At 33.6% G+C, this 26,006-nt stretch overlaps 1 protein-coding gene across 1 annotated transcript; it reads left to right on the top strand.

Annotated features, from left to right (window-relative positions):
- The first annotated feature begins 421 nt into the window (after nt 1-421).
- LOC134707068 (nose resistant to fluoxetine protein 6-like) lies at nt 422-24,089 on the top strand. Its single transcript, XM_063566555.1, has 15 exons — nt 422-1,156; nt 3,444-3,595; nt 4,500-4,590; nt 5,927-6,020; nt 7,592-7,869; nt 8,926-9,093; nt 9,774-9,870; nt 10,204-10,296; nt 12,323-12,488; nt 13,266-13,345; nt 14,658-14,762; nt 15,655-15,775; nt 16,422-16,608; nt 17,256-17,398; nt 23,908-24,089. Exons 1-15 carry the CDS (start codon nt 586-588, stop codon nt 24,028-24,030), a joined length of 2,469 nt encoding a protein of 822 aa, XP_063422625.1. The 5' UTR covers nt 422-585; the 3' UTR covers nt 24,031-24,089.
- The last annotated feature ends 1,917 nt before the right edge of the window (nt 24,090-26,006 follow it).

The following is a 26,006-nucleotide window of genomic DNA, read 5'->3' as shown; positions in this document are numbered from 1 at the left end:
AATTTTAAAGAAGAGTCCACATCTCAGTTTATAAATAAATTGATATTGTAGCTATCTCTATATAATGTGTGTTTTATAATATGTGTATGGTGTTTTCGACTTTAAGTAAATGCCTGAAAAATCTGTATCTTGCCGTTAAGTCAATCTTTATTTACAATGTAAATATGCATGCATGTTCAAATCACTTTTGGTTGTTTTTGTTTGTTGTATAATTCTTTACAAAAGCTTTCGTTTGAAGTTTTCTAATGAATACTTCTTAAATGATAATATTTTAGATTTTGCTTAGACTTAAGATATTTGAAAATAATGTTTTTTAAACTTGAAACCTAAACAAGGATCGAACATAAAATAATATGGCATCAGTTATCTCAAAAGTATTACGTTGGATATACATAAGTTTCAAAGTACACTTGGAGATATATTTGATAACAAAAGCGATGACAAATTTGGTATCTAACTATAGTCAAGTGAAAATATGGGACGTGTTTTCTACCAATATATAACGAAAATCTCAGGTAGCAGGGTATATGATCTTGGAGTTGATTTAAAACAGTCCCAGTTGATGCCATCGAGCTGTACAACACAATGGCAAAGATGTATGTCTACTGTTTCCTATTACTACTGCTTAGATGTTCAGTTGCTTTAGAGGATAATTATCATGACATAATACAAAACAGTTATCAAACATTGAAAGGATATGCACAGCATGTAAACCAGACGGTTTTACTTCAAGATATAAATGCAATGAATAAAGCATTGAATGTACGGAACTTAATAGACAATCTTCAGACATTTTCAGATGAGTTGGACAAGTTGTCAGAACTATCGGATAGTGTTATAATTAGAAATACCACGTATGCTAATGGTTTTGATGTCACTTCGACTTTAAACCAGAACACAGATATCAATTATTTGCCTACAACGGCTTATGCATCTCCTGAACAAAGCAATACCACACTTGCCAAAGAAACACCAGCTGTTCTCGTTACCACAAAGTCAATAACAACAACAGTTCTACCCGTAACAGTTTCTGCTTCTAAGTCTCCAGTTACAACTAGTACAACCACACCCTTACCTAAAGTAAATGCACTCTGCTTGAACCATACCCAAAATATTCTTGCGGGATTATTTGGAGGAAAACAATGGGCTATGCAAAGTAAGTACATGTAGAATGCCAGTGCAATAGAAAATAGAAAGAAGTAAAATCACGAAAATACTGAACTCCGAGGAAAATTCTATAAGGAAATTCCTTATTCAAATAGCAAAATCAAATGATAAAACTCCTGGTAACTAAGACATGTAATTTCCACTTTTAATTGCAGTATATTTATGACTTCTTGTATAACTGTTACTTTCTGTCAGCGATCATCTGATCTTGAACTGAATAGGTGAAAAATTATTTCAACTGCTTTAAATTATCATAGATGTCTTTCGTCCTTCGCCGGACATGACTAATAACTAACAACACGATAGGTATGTTGCAAGAAGCAGGAACACCCGGGTTAACCCATATTTTTTTTTTTTTTGGGGGGGGGGTATATCGGTTGGTTGTCTGTGTCTCCTGCCGTTTAGGTGTTTTCATTTTTTTGTTTTGTTCTCTGTTTTTTATAGCACTTTGCATATACATAAGATGTGGAGTGAGTGTCAATGAAACAACTCTCCGTCCAAGTCACAATGTATTTATTGTTTTAAATTATAGGTCAAGGCCTTTACCCAGGACTTTGGCTTACAACTTATAACAAGCTTTAAAGGGGCCCAAATGATTCAAACAATTCAAACCAGAAAACTAACAGTATATATATGTACATTCTACTGTTATACCACTGTCCCAGGTTAGGGGGAGGGTCGGGATCCCGCTAACATGTTTAACCCCGCCACATTATTTATGTATGTGCCTGTCCCAAGTCAGGAGCCTGTAATTCAGTGGTTGTCGTTTGTTTATGTGTTACATATTTGTGTTTCGTTCATTTTTTTACATAAATAAGGCCGTTAGTTTTCTCGTTTGAATTGTTTTACATTGTCTTATCGTGGCCTTTTATAGCTGACTATGTGGTATGGGCTTTGCTCATTGTTGAAGGTCGTACGGTGACCTAAAATTGTTAATGTTTGTGTCATTTTGGTCTTTTGTGGATACTTGTAGTTGTCTCATTGGCAATCATACCTCATCTTCTTTTTTATATAATCTATATGCAACAAGAGAAACACATTTTATTAAACCACGCCAACAAACGATAACTAATAATCAATAGACTCCTAATTTAGGACAGGTTCATAAAAATGCAGCGGGGCCATATGCATAGTTTTGTTCCGCCAGCAATCGATATTGAAGTGATGGCTACACTTTCTGCGTTCTTTATTCTAGCAACAAAAATTAGCATGATTTTGTGAAGAATCCTTGACTTTGATAAGAAATTTGAGTTTTAAATGCTCGGAACAGTTTAGAAGGTCGCGATTTTACGTTCTGTACAGCCTACAGGTATTTTCCTACGTTATATTATATATTGCAGCACTTCCATTTTGGATATCTCACAAAAGTTAATTTTGTCTCACAAAAGTCATTTTTGGCTTGCAAAAGTCAATTTTGTATCACTAAAGTCAATTTTGTCTCACAAAATTGAATCTTGTCTCACACAATTGACTTTTGTGTTTTAATTTCCATATCAGGTAACAAATGTCAATTTTGTATGCTACAAAAATGAATTTTGTCAACACAAAATTGAAGTTCTCACAAAACAAGTCTGTATCACATAGTTTTGTAAGACAAAAATGATTTTGTTGTGACAGAATTGAATTTTGTACAAAACCACAAGAGTCCCATTCGGCGCCCCGTAAATAGACAATATCACTTTTCCAGATCCGGAAAGCGTGAATATCAATAAATAAATAAATTTCGGTTTGATAAAAAAAAAATGCAGACGGATCCGTCGAACTAAATATTAGGAATTAAATAAGTGTGGCCTAGTCTCTATTCTCTAAACACAATACAACCCTCGTACATTTAAATGGCTAGAATTAAAAAAAAAAACATATTTTTTTGTGAATGACTGTATTAATATTATTCCAAAATGTATCAAATGTTCGCTTAACGAATGTCTTTTTTTTTTTATATATAAATATTCAACTTACTTGCATAATAACTTTTCCATTTTGCTCGTACATTTAAATGATTACAAAAACTCAGTTTTGTTTATATCAAGAGCATGTACTAATATTATTCCAAATATATCATACATGTTTGTTCGATTTTTTTTGATTTTTTTTTTATAAATATGCAACTTACTTGCATAATTACTTTTCCTTTTTGCTCGTATAATTGAAATACGACTTTACAGGTGATATGTAAATGTACCTGTACTTAGAGCTGAAATGTCTGTAACGTTTAGCAAGAGTGTCTACTTACTTAACCTGAATATACTAAGTACACTTTCAGTTTTCTTTTTCAGTGTTGGATGCTTTGGGAAAGCCTCCTGCAGGTTTACTTCGCGGAAAATTTGCCTGGCTTGGTGATTATGACGAATGTATTGGTATAGAAGCCGAGGAATTCCACGGAGAATACTGTCTTGCCAAGTTTTATGTTGCTTCTATTTCCAATCCAGTACGTACGTTATGATTTTTAATCTATAAAATATTATAAAAACACTTTTATAATCATTCTTATATTTTCCAAAGTTATGGAGCTTTTTATGTTACTTAAAGAGAATATTGAGAATGTAAGCAACAGTTGCTGATGCTTGAAAATAACAACAAGATTTAATTGCTGTAAACATTTTTTTTTTACCTTTGTCCGGCTATTCGTCTGTCCGATAAAGGTTGCATAGCGTGACCTCTACATATATACAATATCTATATTCTATTTTTATTAAAATGTTTGTATATATAGATGGTGTGAATTTTATTAGGATTTCAATTTCTTTCAAAATTTCCGCAAATAACAGAATATTAAACTGTAATTTTTGGGGTAAGTTAAGCATGCAGGACACTTGTTTTTTCCAGCTATTACTTTCGCAGTTTTCCGGCCAGAACTAGTTTTTTTTACAATAACATAAGTATTGCATTCTACGTTGTTACATTTGTTTGGTGTTATTCTAAGTGTCTGAATACAAATATATTTCAAATTCACCGGATTTCATTTATTTAAACATTCGCAAACTACAGAATGATAAACTTTATCATACGTAGTGAAATTATCTATATGGGAGACATGGGGACTGCGGCTGACTTTATGGTTATTAAGCAAGAACTTTTGTATTATGCAGGGTATTTTAACAAGACTTTGATATTATCATTATTTTGATTTCCTTTTAAACGATTCACAGGATAAGCGGATCATAAGTTTTTAAATATTCACAAGATAAACAAATCACATGTTTTAACGATTCACAGCATTAAGGGGAAGGGTTTTCTTCTGGTTAAGAATCTAACTTTTCTTTTAAGTTTAAATTATGAGAACAGTGCATAGCTTGATTGATATTTCTTTATTTCAAATGATATTATTTCAGCTAACGAAAGCAAAAGGAATGGAAATTATGGTCGGGATATGTGTGCCGAATACTTGCTCTATTTCAGACATAAAAAATCTGTTCAACTCTGGTATGTATTTAATTATATTTATGTCAGGGGACAACTTTCTTTTAAACATTGAGTAAATGAAGAAATTAAAAAAGTCGATAAAGTGTATGCATTAATCCGCTTTACTTCGCTATCTGTATTTTGTTACTGTGTCGTTCATACAAACTGGAGAAAAGTGTTACCTCTATGTCGCGCCGATGCTTAAGTTTTTGTCACCTTGATGTATTATATAGAAATAAAAGAAGATTTCAGGAAGGCTAGGAATGCAGAAAGATACATCAAATTAGAACAAAACACATTACCGCTAGCAGAACTAATAAAACGTGAGCCGCCCTAAACCTAACAAAAAGATGTGTGAACATAGATACCGTAAAAGTGACAGTTGCATGGGTGAATTGATTTTTAACGCTTAGTGGCAAATATAACATTCATATGAAGATGTGAACATGTGAATTGATGCCTTTTAACCAGATCGACAATTTTGAATTCAATTTGAATGTGTTATAAAAAAAAAAGATGTGGTTTGATTGCCAATGAGACAAGAGACCAAATGACACAAAAAGATACAACTATAATAGGTCATCGAACGGCCTTCAACAATTGATGAGCAAAGCCCATACATCATAGTCAGCTATAAAAGACCCCGAAATGACGAATGTGAAACAATTAAACCAGAAAACTAACGGCCTAATTATATACAAAAATGAACGAATAACAAATATGTAACACATCAACAAACGACAACCACTGAGGCACATGCATACAAAATGTGGCGGGGTTAAACATGTAAGCATGATCCCAACCTGGGACAGTGGTGTAACAGTACAACAAAGGTACGAACTATAAGAATCAGGCGAAAAAGGCTTAAGTCATCAGACGGATAAACATACAAATATTACACCGAAAGGACGTTGCTGGGTATTTGTATATCCCAACAACAAAACAACACTAAGTCCAGATCTGGGAGTACTCGCAGTTACTAACAGTTAGTTCAAAGCCACTTACAAATAATAACAAAAATCATGCCTCCATGACTAGTTCACTAGGTAACAGTTTGCATTAAGACATGTCACCCAACCCGACATATAAGTCAGACTCCGAGTTCACCAGACTTTGCGCTTTCTCCCATATGTCAAAATGCTTTCGGGAAACTTTTGTTTGACATGACCGGAAGTTAAATCTATTTCCTCCTGTACTTGTGAAGATCACACTACCATGGTACAAATGTATTTACGAGGCTGTTGCTATAGTAAGCAATTCTCAGAGAAAGTGGAATTAAAGGGATGTGTAGCAATACCTGTTAACATACTGAATTTCATTTACAATATCACTACACAACTTGTGTATTTGTTTTCAGTGTTACCTAGGATCTCAAATAACACCGTATACTCAACTGGCGGAGATTTCAAGAAACCTGACCAACCTATTGATTTTAGAGCAAGCATAGCATTGTAAGTATTTGCAATCTTACAAATAGATGTATCTGTTTTGGGAAATGTGTATGCCTATTTTAGAAGTAAATAAACATCTCAAAGTTGAATTTTACCCATTTATACTCATTTCAGTTTATATTTTTTTTTAAATCAATACCGGGGACTGTGGTGAACATCAAACTGCCAAAAAAAAAATAGAAACCTGGTAGAAAGATTTGACTCATCATCGGCACAAATACCCACCACCCAAAAAGGGACAAACAATAGTAAAAATTATTTCTAGTTCATAGCGTAATATATATAAAAATAAGAGTTATCTATTTGAATCGATTAGGTAAAAAAAATAGCGTGTATGCAAATGTTCGTGAAAAAATCCCTGTAGGATCAAAACTTTATCGTATGCCCTTAATGTCGAGAATGTACGTAATACTGACTATTTCATAAACCCGTATCTTGCTAATGAAAAATTGGTATTTACCCCGCCAACATTCTGCATTTGCCTGTCTCGAGTCAGGAGCCTGTAGTTCAGTGCTTGTCGATGGGTCATGTTCGTCATATTTAGATTATATCTTTCGCCAATTGTTTTTTTAATAAATAGCTGTCTAATTGGCAATCATAACACATCTCCTTTTTTTTAATATTAAAGAGTTTAAAATGTTTTGGATGGGTACAATTGTTTTTTTTTACTATCAGTCTCCAAATGTACACGCCAACTGGTAGTCACTTGTCTTTGGAATTTGCATGTTAACATGGTGGATTTAAATGAGTATACATTTTCAGTTCACGAATTAAGTATTATAATAGATCTCGACCGCGATTTTTTAGTATTCGCATTGTCCTTAGAAAAAAACCATGCTGGTTATAAGGTCACTGTTTTCTCTGCCACCAAAATTTTTCTGTTTGAAACCATCCTGGTTTTCTAACTATAACCAAAAAATACTTGTAGATACCGGGTATATCTTTCGGTCACCAATTCAATTAAGTCGTGTTTATCCCTGTTTAATGAAGAAGTTCATGTGCGATTTTGAGATGTGTAGATAGCAAATTCAAAATACACCGTTTGGTGATGCGCCTGACAGATTAGGTAACAGGTAACTGGTACATTTACTATTGGTATCGGTATTGGATTCGAACGGGGACTTATTAATTTTTGATGATATTAGTTATGTTGAAATGAAAAGGCCTGTATGGTGTAATTGTTCATCAACACCATTGTCCTGTATTAGTTATATATATAAAGTTGATTTTTTGTTTTCGTCGTTTTTACGCCATGCCGGGTAACAAATTGGACCTCGCTATTTTAGTAGTATATATATAAAGAACTGAAATATAGTTAAAATTCGACCAATATTTTGATTAAAATTCTTCTTCTTACAAACTCGACATCTCAAGCGTTCAAAAATTGGTGAAGGTTATTTAATAATCACGCGTTGCAGACAAAGCATTGTTAATAATATGGGTTTTATAAGTAGGCATAAAGACATTGAATACTAACAGAGACATACATGACTGAGACATACATTTATCATGTCTCTGATACAAATAAGTTGTTGTGTGATTAAGTTAATATGGAAACAATTCATTTGTAGCATTATAATAGGTGTACTTGTTGGACTTGCGATCATAGCTACCGCATACGATGTTGTCATTCAACAAAGGTCAAAACCAAAGAAAAACAGTTGGGATCTTTCCAATGGTCATGCTACGACATATGATTCAGCTGGTAATGGGCATGTCAATAACGGATACGAAGGCGAAAAAAATGGACCAATCAGCGATTTATCTGGCCAGGAGCATAAATATCAATTTAAAGAGCCTGATAGGTCAATGTCAGTTGAAGAGCCGTCTACAACTCAGTACAAACCAGGTAAATTATATTCTTTGGTACCGTCCATTCCATCTTTTGAGGGTTTTTTTCGGGGGGGGGGGGGGATGTTTTGCTCCCGACTTTGATAAAAAAAAAAAAAAACACTATCGGTTTTGTTTTGTTTTCAATAACATACAGGAACACGAAAATTTACTGAAACTCAATGTTACAACTAATTTCCCCCTTCTTTACAATGGTATAGAACTATTCTTTTTTTTTTACTTCATAATCATTCCAGTCAATTTGTATTAAATTAACCTATCTATTATAAAGTCGCTTAAGATAACAACGATGTCATCTATACTCTATATTTGGTGAACCTCATTTGTGTTTCGCTCACCCAAAACAAACGGAGAAAATATTACAGAATGACTGTTTCAAATTACCTTTTCCGTGTAAGCACTTGGTCACTAAGAATTAAAAAAAAATCAAAATCTACATCACATCAGAACCATGTATATAAAGAGCTTATAGTATAAAAAAAGGGATAATGATCCGGCTCTACTTGACGCACAACTTTACATTATCCGTCACAAAAGTAACTTCAGGATACTTCCCCTTTATGAATTATTATAAATTTATAGAAACGTTATCCTTGCCAGTTGCCAGTTACCAAGAACAATATTTATTTTCTGCTGGTGTGATGCACGAACATATATATATTTATAACCACAATTTCAATGCTTACAAATTTGAAAGTCTTGTCGGGTTCTTCTAATCTACTGTTCCGTGAGTTTCGTAAATCATCAACAGAAACAGTAAATTCAATTATGATATAATTCGTTTGACATCTGAGTTACTGCGAACTAACTCAGCATACAAAGGATTTCTGAATCACATCGTTCATCCATAGCAAACCAAATTGAACAGGCGAGGTTTTCTTTTCCTTACCTCTCTATTTAACAAGAAACTGTTATCAGTGCAAAAGGTGTCGTTTTCTTAGTTGAAACTTTCGCAAATAAAGGCCATTATACAGTTACGTCGAGCTGGATATATGTTACCATCGTTCTAAGGCTTCCTTATAAATTCAGCATTTTTGAACTTAATATATTTCAGGATTTCTTGGCAAGTTACTGCTGTCATTTTCTGTTTACACAAATGGAGTTAAGATATTGAGTACAAACCAAGGTTCTGGCACGCTAACCGCTGTCAACGGTATACGGTTTATTAGCATGAGCTGGGTTATTCTAGGACACACATACGCGTTTGGCTTGTCCTCAGTAGGTAAGTTTCTTTCTGGTTGAATATATATACACATATATAAACGTCTAGCATAACGATACACATTATACACAAACTTGTCTTTTTTCCCTTTTTATTGACATTTGAAATGATTTGATTATTCATTGTTGAAGACCCTGAACCAACTTTCAAGATGAAAATAAAATTGCTGTTCCTTCCACATATTATTTATTTCCCATTATAGTCTTTTAAAAGAGGGACGAAAGATACCAGAGGGACAGTCACATTGATAAGTAACTGTATTCCCCTTGGTAAGTGCCTCACCATAAACTGAGAAGTTTTGAATTTAGCAAATGTATATTATTAGTATGGTAAACTGTTATAATTTAAATTGTTTTAGCATAACTTAATGATTCACGTTCATATTCCATATGATTGAAGCTTTTGTTTTTTGCTAAAAAAAACCCAAAAAACAGCAAAAAAAACCAAAGACACTTGTTCTTTTTTTGTTGGGATTTACCAAGAATCGTCCAATTTTCCACCGATGTGATAAATGTTATAACAGAGTCATAGATCAGAAGTGTTTCACACAACGAAAATAACGCTGCAATGAATTTCATTTAAAAAAAAATCAAATCATCCTGAAGGTATTACTTTTCATATTATTCATCTTTATCTAATTGTAATAATACTGATGTATTTTAATTGCTTCGCAATTACAGGTAATATTGGTACGCTTTATGGAGCACTGCTAAAGAGAAAAACCTTCATGGCTATTGGCAATGCTGAAGTATCAGTAGATACCTTCTTCGCTTTAAGGTACGTTAGGTATTTCAAAATGAACGTAGAAATGACTTATAAGATAAGATGGGGGGACAATTAATGAGCAAAACATTTCAACAACAAACAGATAAAATGATAATGACTATTTGAATACCATTGTAACATTGTGTGTTATTAATCATCTAAACAAGTTGTTAAAAAGAGGTCAAAGAGACCAAATGAATAGCCAAAATCTAAAGACGAAAACAACCTGAAAAAGCCATTGAAAAAACGATATTTATTCCAACTTGAATGTTTCATTTTCTCAAATGTGTCAGTTTAATTGACAATTATCTGTAATTAAATTTTGGTACATTTACATTATTTTAGTGGTACCTTACTTACATACGTAGTTCTAAATCAACTGAAGAAACAAAAAGGCAAACTGAATTGGTTTATGTTTTATTTTCATCGGTTTTGGAGGTAAGAAATATCATCAGATGTTTTATCCGTCAACAAAAAAATCATGTGATCATTTGCATGTATTTATTCATTTACTGATATTATATTGTTTGCCAACCATATTCACAAATATTGCACTGAGTGCATCTTAAATATTATATATAGATATACATATATTGTTTGTTTTGAAGGTAATATATTTCAATTCAACGAATGACTTCATGAAGAACGAAGCCCTTTTCGAATGTTACATGTATATATTTGAGATATATTTGCATAATATGATTATCTGTGACCTTTCATAATACCCGGTATTATTTTTCATTGAATATGATGGATGTTTATGTTTGTTCTTAAACGAAGAGGACATGCAGCAAAATGTGTGTTTGTCCGTTCAGTCTTCTGTACGTCACATCTTGTTTGGTCTTTTGACATTAAAGCCCTCTGAATACGTAAAAGGAAATTAACAGGATTTCTCACTACTCCACTACTACAAGGCGTGCCTTGTACATGACAGAAATCCGTACATTGAAAGTCAGTTTCAAAAACTATAATAAATTGTACATATATGTAAACATAAATCGTTTCGTTTCCCAATTTAAAAGATATGGAATCTGATTTTGAAAGTTGGTAGTTTATTCACATATAGAAGAAGGTGTGTCACGTACGAGGAAAATGCATGTAATTGAAATTCTTGCTCAACTTAGCCATTCCTGTGCATATGTACAAAATCTTTTCCTCTTTTTTGTAACTATTACAGATGATATGTTTGCATTATCAGCCATGCATATCCACAATCAGTTAAAATGTGACAATCAGGAATAGGACACAATCTATAAAAATATCAGGATTATAATTTGATACGCCAGACGCGCATTTCGCCTACATAAGACTTATCAGTGGCGCTCAGATTAAAATATTTATAAAGCCAAACATGTACACAGTTGAAGAGCATTAAGGACCTAAATTTCAAAAAAGGTGTGCCAAATACGGCTGAGGTACTGGAAATTCAGAAATTATTGTGAGGTTTTTATTATTTCGAAAAATGCGACAGAGTTGGAAAAGCAATAATTTAAACTCGCATTCAGAAATATTCTATATGAATTAAACAATATTTTTCTCAAAATCGTAAAAATCGAAATCGCATTGAAGTCTAAAATGACAAATTCGTAAAAATAAATGCAGTTATTTATTCCTGAGATAAGAAAATATTCAGATATTAAGGAATCTTAAAATGCAATTCGTGATGGTGACCGTTCACCTTTAAAAAACGTAGTTTCGATGTATGTTTATTTAGTTTAGTTATTGTGATCATTATTATTGCGGTTACTGTGGATTCATTCGTTTTCGTGTGTATTAATTTTCGTGGATTGCTGAAAACTGTCATTTTCGTGGATATTTTATTTCGTGGTTTTGCCAATCTCTGTATACAAAGCCTATTGAAAATATGTTATTCGTTGATCATTTGAATTCGTTGTTCAACTGAACCCACGAAACCCACGAAAATTGGTATGCTACGAATAATAATGAATCCACAGTATTAGTTTTTTTTTGTAAATATGCTGTTGGTGATTGATTAACTGATTGTTGACTGCTTTTCGCCGCGTCAGCAGAAAAAGCTTATGTACTACTTACCAGTATGTTCTTTTTTTGACCGGGCCTGATCAAGGGGTGCTACATCTGACAAAATCTATCCAAATTATTACTGCGAATAACTCCGCTCAAGCTAGTGCTAGAAGTCGTCTTAAACTTTCAGTGAGGAGAGAGCAGGCCTCGGTGTGAATTTGAGAAGAAAAAAATCAAGAATGTGCCGTTTCCTTTGCTTTTTGTCAGTGTTTTATTGTGTGCTGTGCATGAACTGATTTTGCGTCAAGAATGTATACCACATATCTTTTGTTTTTTATTAGATCGTGGCGATGAACTGTTGGAATATATTATTCAATAACATAGTATGTACTCATTCAAATATTTTTAAAACATACACTAAATTTTGATCAACTGATGTTGTCAACAAGAGAGCGATTCTTCTTTTTTTAACCTATAACAGATTAACCCCTCCATATATGTTAATTATGATGGTGCAGATATGCATCTCTAAATATCTGGGAAGCGGACCCATGTGGATAACAAATGGCTTCGAAAAGAATTACTGTAAAGATACGTGGTGGTGGAATCTATTATACATTAATAATTTTAAGACTGCTGGAGAAGAGGTAAACGTTTGTTGTTTTATCCCTAAGCATTACTGATAACACGATAAAAATATATCTAAACATGCCAGTCATCATCTGATATTATGGACCAGATCTCCAAGGAGATTTGTCAATCTAATAAATATTTTATATATCGTCTAAAACAACAAAAGAAATAATTAATTTGTGAACAAAATTTCATTCACTGATCTTATTAGAGTTTTAAAAAAGTCACCAAAGAAACTCATTTATCAAGACGATTTGTTACCATTTATTAAGTTTCCCTCATGTTGACAGGTCAGATTATCACGTACACCATCTTATAACTTAGATATGTCAAAAAGGACTAGATTTTGTCAATTTGTCAAGTATATCAAAACATATCCTCAATTTATACCCTTGTTATCTTACAGATTACCCTCAGAAGGCATGATAGTATACATTTATTGAAAACAAAACTCCTCGTTTTTTTATAGATATATACGTATACTAGTATATGATTAAAAATATAGTTGATAGAAGTTTATCTATGCAACAGCGAATGATACTGAGTGTCATAAAAGTTATACTTAATTGTTCTAGTCTTAAAAATATGAATACTTTTGTAGGCATAACAAGAGGACTATAAAACTTACAAACCACATTTTATGACATTATTTGATATATTTAAGTAAAGTATTTATAAATATCTTGTATTGAAATATATCTTCCTTTAAAAGTCTGGAATAACGCATAATAAGAGTGTTAAAATGAAAAAGCAGTTAAAACAAAAAAATGGTTTTGTATTTATTATTTCAGTGTTTTGGCCATGCATGGTATTTGGCAAATGATATGCAGTTTTATATTATAAGTCCACCTATTCTGCTTGCTCTTTATCAGTAAGTTCAAATTACTAAGTATATAATGGTTTTTAATCATACATTACTTTCCTTGGTTTTGTTTATATCTGTATTGTTCCCGCCGTGAATTTGTACATGGGGTGTTTTTTTTAATGAGTACTAACCACTGTTATTGATATCGACGTGCTTGTCTCTAATCCTTGATTGGGCTCATAAGGTTTATGGTATACCACATGATTATAGAAAGTAATTGAAACAACCAAACTGGGACCACCCGTGGATCCCGAATCTCGATTTCACTTATGAAACACAGTGTCCGCAGTCCAATGACGAAACCTAATATTTACTTTAAGTATTTACTATGTGACCATGTTTTTTTGCTAAGTTCACATCTCGTTTAAAAAAGGACTCAATTAAATCTTTAAACAAAATATACATAAATAAAGGCGACAGCAGTTAACTGATGTTCAAAGCTTGTTAATCGTTAACGATAAGAGATTAATCAAGGTAACACACAAACACTTGAGGGAATGGCATAAACTCCAAAAGGAGCGAGATCGGGTCCGTTGACAGAATTAGCGAATCCTGCTTTGTATGCATCACCTGTCATATTAATCGGTAAAATTACTGATTGGACCACTATGCTGGTACCTTAATATATAAGACCGCAATACTATGTGGGTATTGAATTGAGACACCTACACATTATTTTGGTAAGCAAATTCTTGATGGCAACCCGGTCAATTTCATTCGTTCTTCCTTACAACTCTAATGGGAAACATGGTTTTTATGATCGAAAACAAATATAAAAAAAAACACAGTACGTAACACATCGTGGTTCTGAAATGTATTATCGCTTTGGTCATTTTACAATACTTATACAATATGCGTTGCAAATACTGGAACACGATTATATCATTAAGTGCTAGTTACCGACAAACAATATGAATATAACTACAACACTTTGAAAGCAGATGTACTGGTATAATTGGACGAGTGGTGTGCGTTTTACTATGTACTAATAACTCATTCTTAGCATAAAGATGATTGTGAATCTCTGAAAATTACAAACCTACAAAATTACTTTTTTTTTTCAATTAAAACACATATAGTTCGTATGACTTGAAATTCATACTAAAGTGATCTCACTTTCTACATGGCGTTTACTTTGCCCCACAAAAGTTATAAACATAACAACATAAGAAAAATGAGAATGATACAGTTAATAAACATTAGTAATATCCAATATAATTTCTAGATATCATTATTATATCAAATAACTTTATATCTTCACGCATATTTTAAAACTAATCGTAAAAAATGTGTGCAACATTCATTCTATATTTTTCAGTTCTAAAATAGCTGGGACTATTGTTACTCTCGTAATATGGTTAGGAACAGCCGCAGCGACAGGATATACTTCAGTGCATAAGGACCTCCGTGTAAATCCATTTAGGTGAATATTTAGACACCACCAAACACTGGGATGATTTCAGGTGCACCGGAAGGGTAATCACATGTGACTTCCGTCGTGACGCTCATGTCATTACAAACCCAGTAAATAGTTCTAATTAAGAATGCATCTTTTATAAACGGAAACAGTCCGTTCGTTTATTTAAGCACCTAAAGTATCTGCATTAGATTTCCCCCAAAAAAATGGAATTAAAGAACTAATGAGATGACTGCAAGCGGCATAGTTGTCTCCTTCTGTCTTTACAGCAAGGAAATATCTGAACAATTTCCTGACATCTTAGAAAAAACATTATGATGTACATGATTTTAAGATCACGTTCAGATACTTGCATGGACTAACACAACATAATTTGCCCATGCATGCATGAGCTAAACTTACTTTACATGGACATTGAAAATATTCTATTTTTCAAGCAGACTTAGTCAATGCAAGCATGGGCTAAGTTAACGTTAAGGTAGGTTCTCAAGTTTTCATGTTAACATAATGCTATCAAGCGTTTGTAATTTATTTAATAAGGTAAGTAATAATGCACAATATACTTTAAATCATAAATTTAAGATTGAAAATGAAGATGTCAACCAAGATGAAAAAATGACAGTAACATCATGATAAAATATAATTGAACTAAAATCATGAAATAAAGCGTTAAGGAGTAATACGGGTTTTCTAAACTTGATGTAGATTTCCAGTTTAATTTAATACCTTGTTAACAGTCAACCAACTCATGATGACGTCCATACATTGAAAAAATGATTTTAACTTCACCAATTGCTACTCTTAGTTTAAAAGCTTCCTTGATATATTTTTCCAAACTTCTGTCGTGACAATATTAGCAATCTTATTTCATCAACTTTAATTATGTATACCTTTTCAGTGAAGGTGACTATTTTGATTCGTATTATCAAATGCCATACTGTCGAATTGGACCATACCTGGTTGGAATGTACACAGGCTACATTCTTTACACAAAGAAATGCAAATGTAAAATAAATAAGGTAAGACAGTTTGAGAAAAGAGGCAATTAAAATGTGATTTACACCGCAACAGTAATACTTTTTCATTGTAGCATATATTTTAGAGAATGAAAAAAGGATTAACCCATTATGCTTATATGGAAATATTACATTTTTGTTGATGATATCATGTCACAAACCAAATGATTATGATGTCTTCTATGAAGGACACTGTTTTGGAATAATTTCAACGCATATCGTTTTTTAAAAATAACATTAACGGTACTGGTTTTACTCCACCAGATGCAATGATTTGTACAGCAAATGTTGTTTGACAATCAATTTCTCTTCAGTGATGCTCGAGACATCAAGACTGCTATTTGTATTAATAAAAACGTTGTTATTGTAATAAAGGGACTACATTGTGAGTAAACCTCTGAACTTTTCCTCTAAAGATAAGTTTATTTTTCAAATAACTCTTTGATTACACATCGACACGTCAAAGTTTTGAACAATCATTGAATATAAATGACTTGTCGAACTGGGCATATAGTGCAGTAACATTGGTGCAATTCAATGTTATATCATAAAACCTAAAGAAATAGGCCATGCGCAGAGTTTTATCTACCATCAAATAAAGCTGCACAAAACTTCTCTATACCTTTATATACTGCGTTCTTTGTTTCAGTTTGTAAATATAACTATATGGGCGGTGTTTGCTGCGTCGGCTTTAGCTGTACTTTATGGTATATATGACGACATAAATGGTGATCAGTTATCCACAGGTGTTGCCGCACTGTACAATGTCCTACACAAAACAGTGTGGGGTGCTGCTGTCTGTTGGGTCATATTTGCATGTGCTACTGGAAATGGAGGTATATTTCTTAGTATATGTTAACACTATAAGTGTGTCACTAATTAAAACAGAAACAATATAGAGCAATTGGAATTGTCAATAACTTATTATTCAAAACCTTCAATGAAGCAAAAAAAGATGTTCTGATAGTATGTCGCTAAACAAATCATTTTTTTTTTACCAGAAGCCATTAAATGATCAAAATAACATCTATTACAACAGGCGTGTATACTCTAGCAGTGTGAGCAATATCAATAAAATACGAAACATGAGAGAAAAACTGTTCAATATTTTCAAAATGTTGCTCTGGATAGTCACCAAGAAGCTTTTTTCCATCTTCCATAAAGTACCATGAAAGTTTGATCAATGCGTTAAAACTTTAAGCTCTTTTATGTAAGCATTAATTGCAAAACAAAGTCCATTTATCAGTAAAATAGGGAAAAATGAAAAAAACAAAATATTAACAAATTGGAAAATATTTCTACTGATATATTCTTTTGATTTAAAGTAGCGACTGCCTATGTTTTAGAAAATTCTATCCTCAAGATATTGCTATATATCTAGCCAAACATTTTAAACTGTACGATACATTTTGTTAAGTCATATTTTTCAGAATCTTTCGAAAGAATGTAAGACACTATTTATAATTGCATTTTTTTATTTCAGGTTTCGTAAATACAATGTTGTCCTGGAAAGGATTTGTACCTTTGTCTAGACTCACGTACTGTGCCTACCTGATACACCCACTTGTTATGTACTTTTACTACACATCACGAAAACAATTATTGTTTTGGGATGACCATGAAGTGGTAAGGATGATAGTTTCAAACAAGATATTCAATTTGAACAATATCTGTTGTCGAATTATTAGAATTTGCCCATAGCATAAATGTAAATATGAAACGTGTATGATCATTGATTGTTTTTGTTTTAACGGATTCAGACTATATGGTTGCATTTAGAATTTGATATCAATAGATATAGTAAGATGTGGTGTGAGTGCCAATGAGACAACTCTCCACTCAAATAACAATTTATAAAGGTAAACCATTATCAACCATACTTAGCAAAACTATTAACTAGAGGCTCTCAAGAGCCTGTATCGCTCACCTGATTCTACCTGGGTTTTTGAAATCATATAAAAAAGAGATAAAATTTGGCTAAAGTAACAACACTTGGCCAGCACCTCATTAAGAAAGGAACATTTATGCTATGTTTGGTTTCATTCCATTCAGTGGTTCTCTAAAAGATGTAATTTGTATGCATTTCCCATATCGTCCTATGTTAAAGTAAGTCCCCCCCCCTGGAGGCCATCTTGAATGATGAATCGGCTACAAAGTAACAACACTTGGTCAGCACCTCATAAGGAACATTCATGCCATGTTTGGTTTCATTCCATTAAGTGGTTCTCTAAAAGAAGTCATTTGTATGAATTTCCCATAGGGTCCTATGCTAAACTAAGACCCCCCTGGCGGCCATCTTGAATGATGGATCGGTTATAAAGTAACAACACTTGGTCAGCACCTCATAAGAAACATGCATGCCATGTTTGAATTCATTCCATTCGGTGGTTCTCTAAAAGAAGTCATTTGTATGCATTTCCCATAGGGTCCTATGTTAAACTAAGCCCACCCCCCCCCACCCCCCCCTTGGAGGCCATCTTTAATGATGGATCGGCTACAAAGTAACAACACTTGGTCAGCACCTCATAAGAAACATTCATGCCATGTTTGGTTTCATTCCATTCAGTGGTTCTCATAAAGAAGTCATTTGTATGAATTTCCCATAGGGTCCTATGCTAAACGTAGACCCCCTGGCGGCCATCTTGAATGATGGATCGGTTATAAAGTAACAACACTTGGTCAGCACCTCATAAGAAACATGCATGCCATGTTTGAATTCATTCCATTCGGTGGTTCTCTGAAAGAAGCCATTTGTATGCATTTCCCATAGGGTCCTATGTTAAACTAAGTCCCCCACTGTCGGCCATTTTGAATGATGGATCGGCTACAAAGTAACAACACTTGTTCAGCACCTCATAAGGAACATTCATGCCATGTTTGGTTTCATTCCATTCAGTGGTTCTCTAAAAGAAGTCATTTGTATGCATTTCCCATAGGGTCAAATGTTAAACTAAGTCCCCCCTGGAGGCCATCTTGAATGATGGATCGGCTACAAAGTAACAACACTTGGTCAGCACCTCATAAGGAACATTCATGCCATGTTTAATTTCATTCCATTCAGTGGTTCTCTAAAAGAAGTCATTTTCATACATTTCCAATAGGGTCCTATGTTAAACTAACTCCCCTGCTGGCGGCCATCTTGAATGATGGATCGGCTATAGACTTGCTACATGTCCCTTCCTAATTATGTTTTTTCTCTTTTTTTTCAATTTTGCCCCTTTAATAATTTTACTGCTATAACTGGGAGATTACAATTATACTGACATCTGCAGGAGGAAGGCAAGGGCAATCAGTAGGCTGGCACTTATCAGTAAACATATAAATTAGTAAGAGAGAAATAATAGAAAGGGAATTGTAGCAAGTCTAGATCGGCTACAAAGTAACAAAACTTGGTCAGCACCTCATAAGGAACACGAATGCCATGTTTGGTTTTATTCAATTCAGTGGTTCTCTTAGAGAAGTCATTTGTATGCATTTGCCATAGGGTCCCCCGCTGGCGGCCATTTTGAATAATGGATCAGCCACAAAGTGACAACACTTGGTCAGCACCTTAAAAGGAACATTTATGCCATGTTTGGTTTCATTCCATTCAGTGGTTCTCTAAAAGATGTAATTTGTATGCATTTCCCATGGGGTCCTATGTTAAACTAAGTCCCCCCTGGAGGCCATCTTGAATGATGGATCGGCTACAAAGTAACAACACTTGGTCAGCACCTCATAAGGAACATTCATGCCATGTTTGGTTTCATTCCATTCAGTGGTTCTCTAGAAGAAGTTTAAAATGTAAAATGTTAACGACGACGACGGACGACGAACGCCAAGTGATGAGAAAAGCTCACTTGGCCCTGCGGGCCAGGTAAGCTAAAAGGCAGTACATTTACAACCTTTATATACTAATCTATCCTGTCAAAACTAACAACAATATAAGAACAATAATCTTGAATTCGCTTGTTAAACGTTTCAATCAAAAAATGAACAACGTGTAGTAGTCAGCCAAAAACATGCTAAGGAGAACTATTGTTAGCATATGATTTATTACAATCGTTCATCAGAGCTTGATGCGAGATTCCACATTTGAATAAATTCTTAAAAATAAAATCATACTTCAACAATTAAGGGCATACGATACAGTTTTGATCCTGTATTTACAAGTTCATGAACATTTGCATATAGGCTATTTTTACCTGATTAAATCAAATATGTAATAAAAAATATACCTTCATGTGCTACTTTTTGAGTTAAATGAGGTCGAAATTTTGTATATTTGCTCGAAATTCAGATTTGTGCCGTAATTTCTTTTTCGAAAGAAAGACATAACTTTTTTGTTATAAAAGATAAAAACAAATTGATTTTCTGTTAAATAATCGGTAATTTCTGTATTTTATAAATATCTTTAAAAAATATGCATTTTTTTCAATCAGAAATAACTCATATTTATCAAATGTTCATGAATTGAGAAAAAACGTAATTTTTTATTGCATGTTTATCACAATTAAAAAAAATTCCTCTATTTACAGTTTTTTAAAATTTGGGTCACATAATCTCCATGCAAAATGAAACAAAATGCCGTTTTGAAAAAAAGGGGTCCATGAACTCGTTTTCAAATTAAATCAGTTTGAATGATGAAAATCAGTTGAAAAATGCATCTTTTCCCAAAATGTCACAATTTGACGTCGCGAAAATAACATTTTACGTTAGCAACGTCATTACCTCCCCTGTAACTGTATCGTATGCCCTTAAAGCATATTTGTTTTTTTTAAACTAAGACAAAGTTTTAACAATCTTATTATATCTTTATTCCTGTTGTAGTTCCAAGGACACAATTATCGTCCTTTGGTTTTTGTTGTCTACGAATACAGTCCCTAGTGTAAACAGTGTATAATCTCTGCATGATGTGTCTATTTATGACTTGCTGCCATGCATACAAAAACCGTTAGGTATTCATCACATTCGCACGAAACTTTATTCATTACCCCTTTCAAAACTTCATTCTCTGTTCAATTTATGTTTGGAATCCACTGTAACAAACCCTCATTCAAACCAATACAAACTACAAGCTATAATTTCGGATATTGCTAGTCACAGACTTTTCAAGCCAGTTCGCATTGGAAAAGATGAAAAAGAGAAAAGATCTTTTCTAAATCTTTCCTTTGCCAACAAAGGTCTCGATGGCGTCAACCTAGGCAATATCCTTCATCATAAATTAGTTCAATCGAAAATACCTCCTTATTTCAAAGACCAGTCTGTACCAATAATTTCTTATACCTATACCAAACCTATTGCAACTAAAATTTTCAATTACAAACGCGTTTTGCAGGATCTCGATATTGACGACTTCAAGTCTAAACCTCCTGATTGCACTTGTGCTAGTTCCCAATTCACATATAATCCTGCTGGCCACGTTATTACCGGTGACCTTAACATTGTTAATAACACTTCTCTACGAAACGTGTTATCGAAAGGTCCGAAATATCGTGAGTCTAAATCCATCAATTGGAAACACAACTTTAAAATTTTGATGGATTCAGTCGAGGATTATGCCAGGCAATGGGCTAAGCGCGAGAAGGAAGACGTAGACACTCTATCCGAATGGATTAAGGCAGTGAGGTCGTTAATACAAATCAGAATTAAGAAACTGAATGGGTCCATCAATGCCCATGCTACGTCAATCTTCAAAGATCCAAATGTTGCTAAACACCTATCTGACCTCCATGATGAATATGTTGTTGTCCCCGCAGACAAAGCCCCAAATAACATCGTTTTTATCTGTAAAAGTCATTACATTAATTGCTTGATAAACGAATTAGGTATAGACAATTCACTTGGAAACCCAACATATACCCTCACGACACTTACCAAAGAGGAAATCCTGGATAACCATAGGTCTGTTCTTTGTTCCTTTGGTATTTCAACCAAAGATGAAGAACTGGATCTTCCATCACTGTATTGGATACCTAAACTACATAAGTGTCCTTACAAACAACGGTATATTGCTGGGTCTTCCAAGTGCTCCACGAAACCCCTTTCTAAATTATTAACATCCATTTTATCAGCAATCAAAGACGGGCTTCAAAGTTATTTTGAAACTGCCTATTCTAGAGGTGGCGTGAATCAGATGTGGATACTTAAAAATTCCAAAGATCTTTTAGAGTACATACAATCTAACTCTCTTTCATCTTGTAACAGTATTAAAACATTTGACTTTTCTACTCTTTACACAAGTATTCCACATTCCAAACTAAAAGACAAATTAAAAGAGTTGGTATTACTTTGCTTCATAAAAAAGAATGGCCAACGTAGATACAAGTATCTTGTCTTAGGGAGGGATAAATCATACTTTGTAAAGAACCATTCTGATTCAAACAAAAAATTCTCTGAAACCGATATTATCAAGATGCTTGATTTCTTGATTGACAACATATTTGTTACGTTCGGAGGACGTGTTTTTCAACAGACTGTCGGCATCCCAATGGGAACAAACTGTGCCCCTCTACTTGCTGACTTGTTTCTTTATTATTATGAGGCTGACTTCATGCAGGAACTTCTTTGGAAGAAAGATAAGAAGTTAGCAATATCCTTTAACTCTACTTTCCGCTATATAGATGACGTTCTTTCACTTAACAATTCAAAATTTGGTGACTATGTGGATCGCATCTATCCCATCGAATTGGAGATAAAGGATACTACAGATACAGTTAAGTCGGCTTCATATCTTGACTTACATCTAGAAATTGACAATGAGGGTCGGTTGAAGACAAAACTTTACGACAAAAGAGATGATTTCAGCTTTCCAATTGTGAACTTTCCATTTCTAAGTAGCAACATTCCAGCAGCACCTGCATACGGGGTATATATCTCCCAATTGATACGATATTCCCGTGCTTGCATTTCCTATCATGATTTTCTTGATAGAGGGTTACTGCTCACAAGGAAGCTATTAAACCAAGAGTTCCAAATGGTGAAGTTGAAATCATCCCTTCGTAAATTTTACGGACGCCATCACGAGTTGGTTGACCGTTATGGAATAACCGTTTCACAAATGATATCGGATATGTTCCTTACGTCGTAACTACAATCCCCTTCCCTTTCATGAATTTGACATACCGAATTAGACTATTTACCGGATTTGTAATCACATAAGCAACACGACGGGTGCCGCATGTGGAGCAGGATCTGCTTACCCTTCCGGAGCACCTGAGATCACCCCTAGTTTTTGGTGGGGTTCGTGTTGTTTATTCTTTAGTTTTCTGTGTTGTGTCATGTGTACTATTGTTTTTCTGTTTGTCTTTTTCATTTTTAGCCATGGCGTTGTCAGTTTGTTTTAGATTTACGAGTTTGACTGTCCCTTTGGTGTCTTTCGTCCCTCTTTTGCATGTTTTATTTGATACACTTTCCCAATTTATTTCTTGATATTAAATACATGAAATATTAAGTAATGGGATTAATTACATGTTAAAACAATTTGGGTGCTGAATCTTTATGTTAAGTAGTGATTTGATCCAGTTCAAAAAGGTCAAATTTTATCACGTCTGAAGCTGTCAAACTGAAGTTTACATCCCCTTAACACAGAATTGTCAATATTTTTGGTTAGAACTGGTAGAAATTTCTATAGTTTTGATATTATTTGTCTCACTGGTAGTACACTACACTGTAAAAATCTTTTTGAGAAAGAGCAAGTGCGATTTTTTTAATTTAAATTTATTGTCTAAAAGAAATGCACTACGAAATAACTGTTTTCTCTGGCCAGCATATATATCTCAAATGTTTAAATATCGAAGACACTTTTGCATAAGTATGGCAATTGATCGCACGACCATCGCGAAAACTGAAAACGATACCTTCCAAAGGTTAACTATATATATAAATAAAGGCTGCAGTAGTATACCGCTGTTCGAAAGTCATAAAACGATTTAGAGAAAACAAATTAGGGTTACAAACTAAAATCACAGGAATCACATCAACTATAAAAGGACAACAACGAAACAACAGATACACTGAGGTGCAACAAAAATCAAAATACAATGCAACAAAACGAGAAACGAACTATAAGATAACGACTGCCGTTTTCCTGACTTGATATAAATGTTAACATATTTTATACATTGAATTGTGTTTTGTTTTCATTTATTTCTTAGATATACGAATTTTTTGCACATCTTGGGATGGCTTATGCAGTTGCATTCGTGGCCTCACTGGTATTTGAATCACCAATGATGGGATTGGAGAAGGTGGTGTTTAGGAAAGACAAGAAGAAATAATTGATTTGAAAATAAATATGAAAGCATCTTATTAATAAAATGTATATGAACTATTGTTACTATGAAATGGATGATTTTTTAATTTTACTTTTCAAGAACTTCTGGGTTTTAACAGAGTTTTCATTTCTGTATTCTTTAATTTTGTCATCTTTTCCATTTTTTTGTGAGAATCACAGTATTCCTTTATAAATTTTGCAAAGGTTCTTGAGATATTCTTTCGCAACTGTTAACATGCTTTTTTGTTCGTGTACATTGATATTAAGGATACTTATATATATACAGTGGTCGAATTTAAGCTATTTGCTTACTGACCAGCCGGCCAGTGGACTGCAAAATCTACAGGTCCGGCTCCAAATCTAATGATAGTACCAAAATGACATTCCCTTATTCACGTATATTTACAATTATACACATTTCCAACGACAAAAACATTTTCATATTATTGATTTAAGTTCTAAGAAAAATATTTTTATGAGTATCCATTGAAAAATGAATTTTATAACAATCGCTAAGAAATGTTATTTTGCGCTCGATAATGTCAGTGTATTTATCCTGTTTGTAGATCGGTAACAATCCAACCACGAAAGTTACGTAACGGAAGTCTAGGTGACAGCAATACACCAAAATGCCCTCACGGTCACCCGATGTGAAAAATCTCTTATAAAAAGTTGATTCAGAATTTCAGTTATGTTGACTTATTCGAAGATATTTTGTTGCTAATTATTTTTTGCTGGTGCAGTTATTCCCTATTAGTATCACTGATAAGTGCTACTAAGATACCGTAATAGTAGAACGCAAAGGTTAAAACTTAATTTCAAAGATCTAGCTTATATGGACTAGATTGCCAATTGCAGTTATGAAATACAGAAGATGTTGTATGATTGCCAATGAGACAAATCTCTTGCAGATTACCAACAGTTTCTATATAAAACAATATGCACTTCAACAATAAGCAAAACTATACCGCAAAGTAAGCTATACAATGTTTACCTATTTGCCGATCAATTTGACTTAATTTCACATAATTGCTATCCTAACGTAATATTTTCAAAAAGCCAAAAAGACAAATAGGTGATCATTGTCATAGAATAGCATTACATGTATAAGTTGACTGTCAATTTAGGTCATGTTGATTAGTTGTAGATCTTAGTTAGCTGATCATTATTGCTGTGTACATTTTTGTTTTCAAATAGAATAAATGAGAAAATTGTGAATGGCCGTTTTAAAGCGTAATAACTCCTGTGAAGAGGCAATTGAAAATTTGGATCATAAATTTTACTAGAAAATTGCATCATAAATTATGTTTCATTTCCTCTGCTTAAGCTGGGGTCGCACATTCACGACTTTTACTACCGTCCTTGACAGGACCATTCCCGATTAACATTTAATAAAAGTCTGATCAAGATCCTGTGAATCGTGGATGGAAATTCAAACTTCAATCAAAATTTGTAAAAACAAATTATTTGATCACGACAACAATCGGATAGTGTTCAAGAAGCGTCGATATTCAACCGTTTCTAAGCAAATTAGTCCCGAAAATCCCGTTCTGAATCCGTTTCTAATCCGATTTGTATTTTTCACCAGGTAAAATTTGACCGAGTCTGCCACGACTGCGTCCCGACTCTACCGAATGTTATCCGACAGATATCAAACAGTGACCAGACAGTGAACCGACGCTGACGGAAGTTATCCGTTCGAAAACTGTTGGCATATTCGGGATAATCAGGTACTGTCGGAACGTAATCCTATCACGACTGCGTTCAGACAATGATAGGACATTCCAGATAATTGAGGATACTAATTCGACTTTTTCACTTTTCGTGACGTATTGCTGTCTGATCTCAAACGGGAGCAATAATCGGCAATGTGTGAACCCCGCGTTAAGGCTATAACTATCCCACAGGGCTCTGTTTTGGATGTACATGATGTACAAATACAATGCTGCATTAGGTTGATACATCTTAATCTTCCAGTTG

The sequence above is a fragment of the Mytilus trossulus genome, chromosome 2 (genome assembly GCF_036588685.1).
Source record: "Mytilus trossulus isolate FHL-02 chromosome 2, PNRI_Mtr1.1.1.hap1, whole genome shotgun sequence".
NCBI classification, from domain to species: Eukaryota; Metazoa; Mollusca; class Bivalvia; order Mytilida; family Mytilidae; genus Mytilus; species Mytilus trossulus.
The sequence above is the reverse complement of the archived record's forward strand: the minus strand, read 5'-3'. Positions and strand labels throughout refer to the sequence as shown.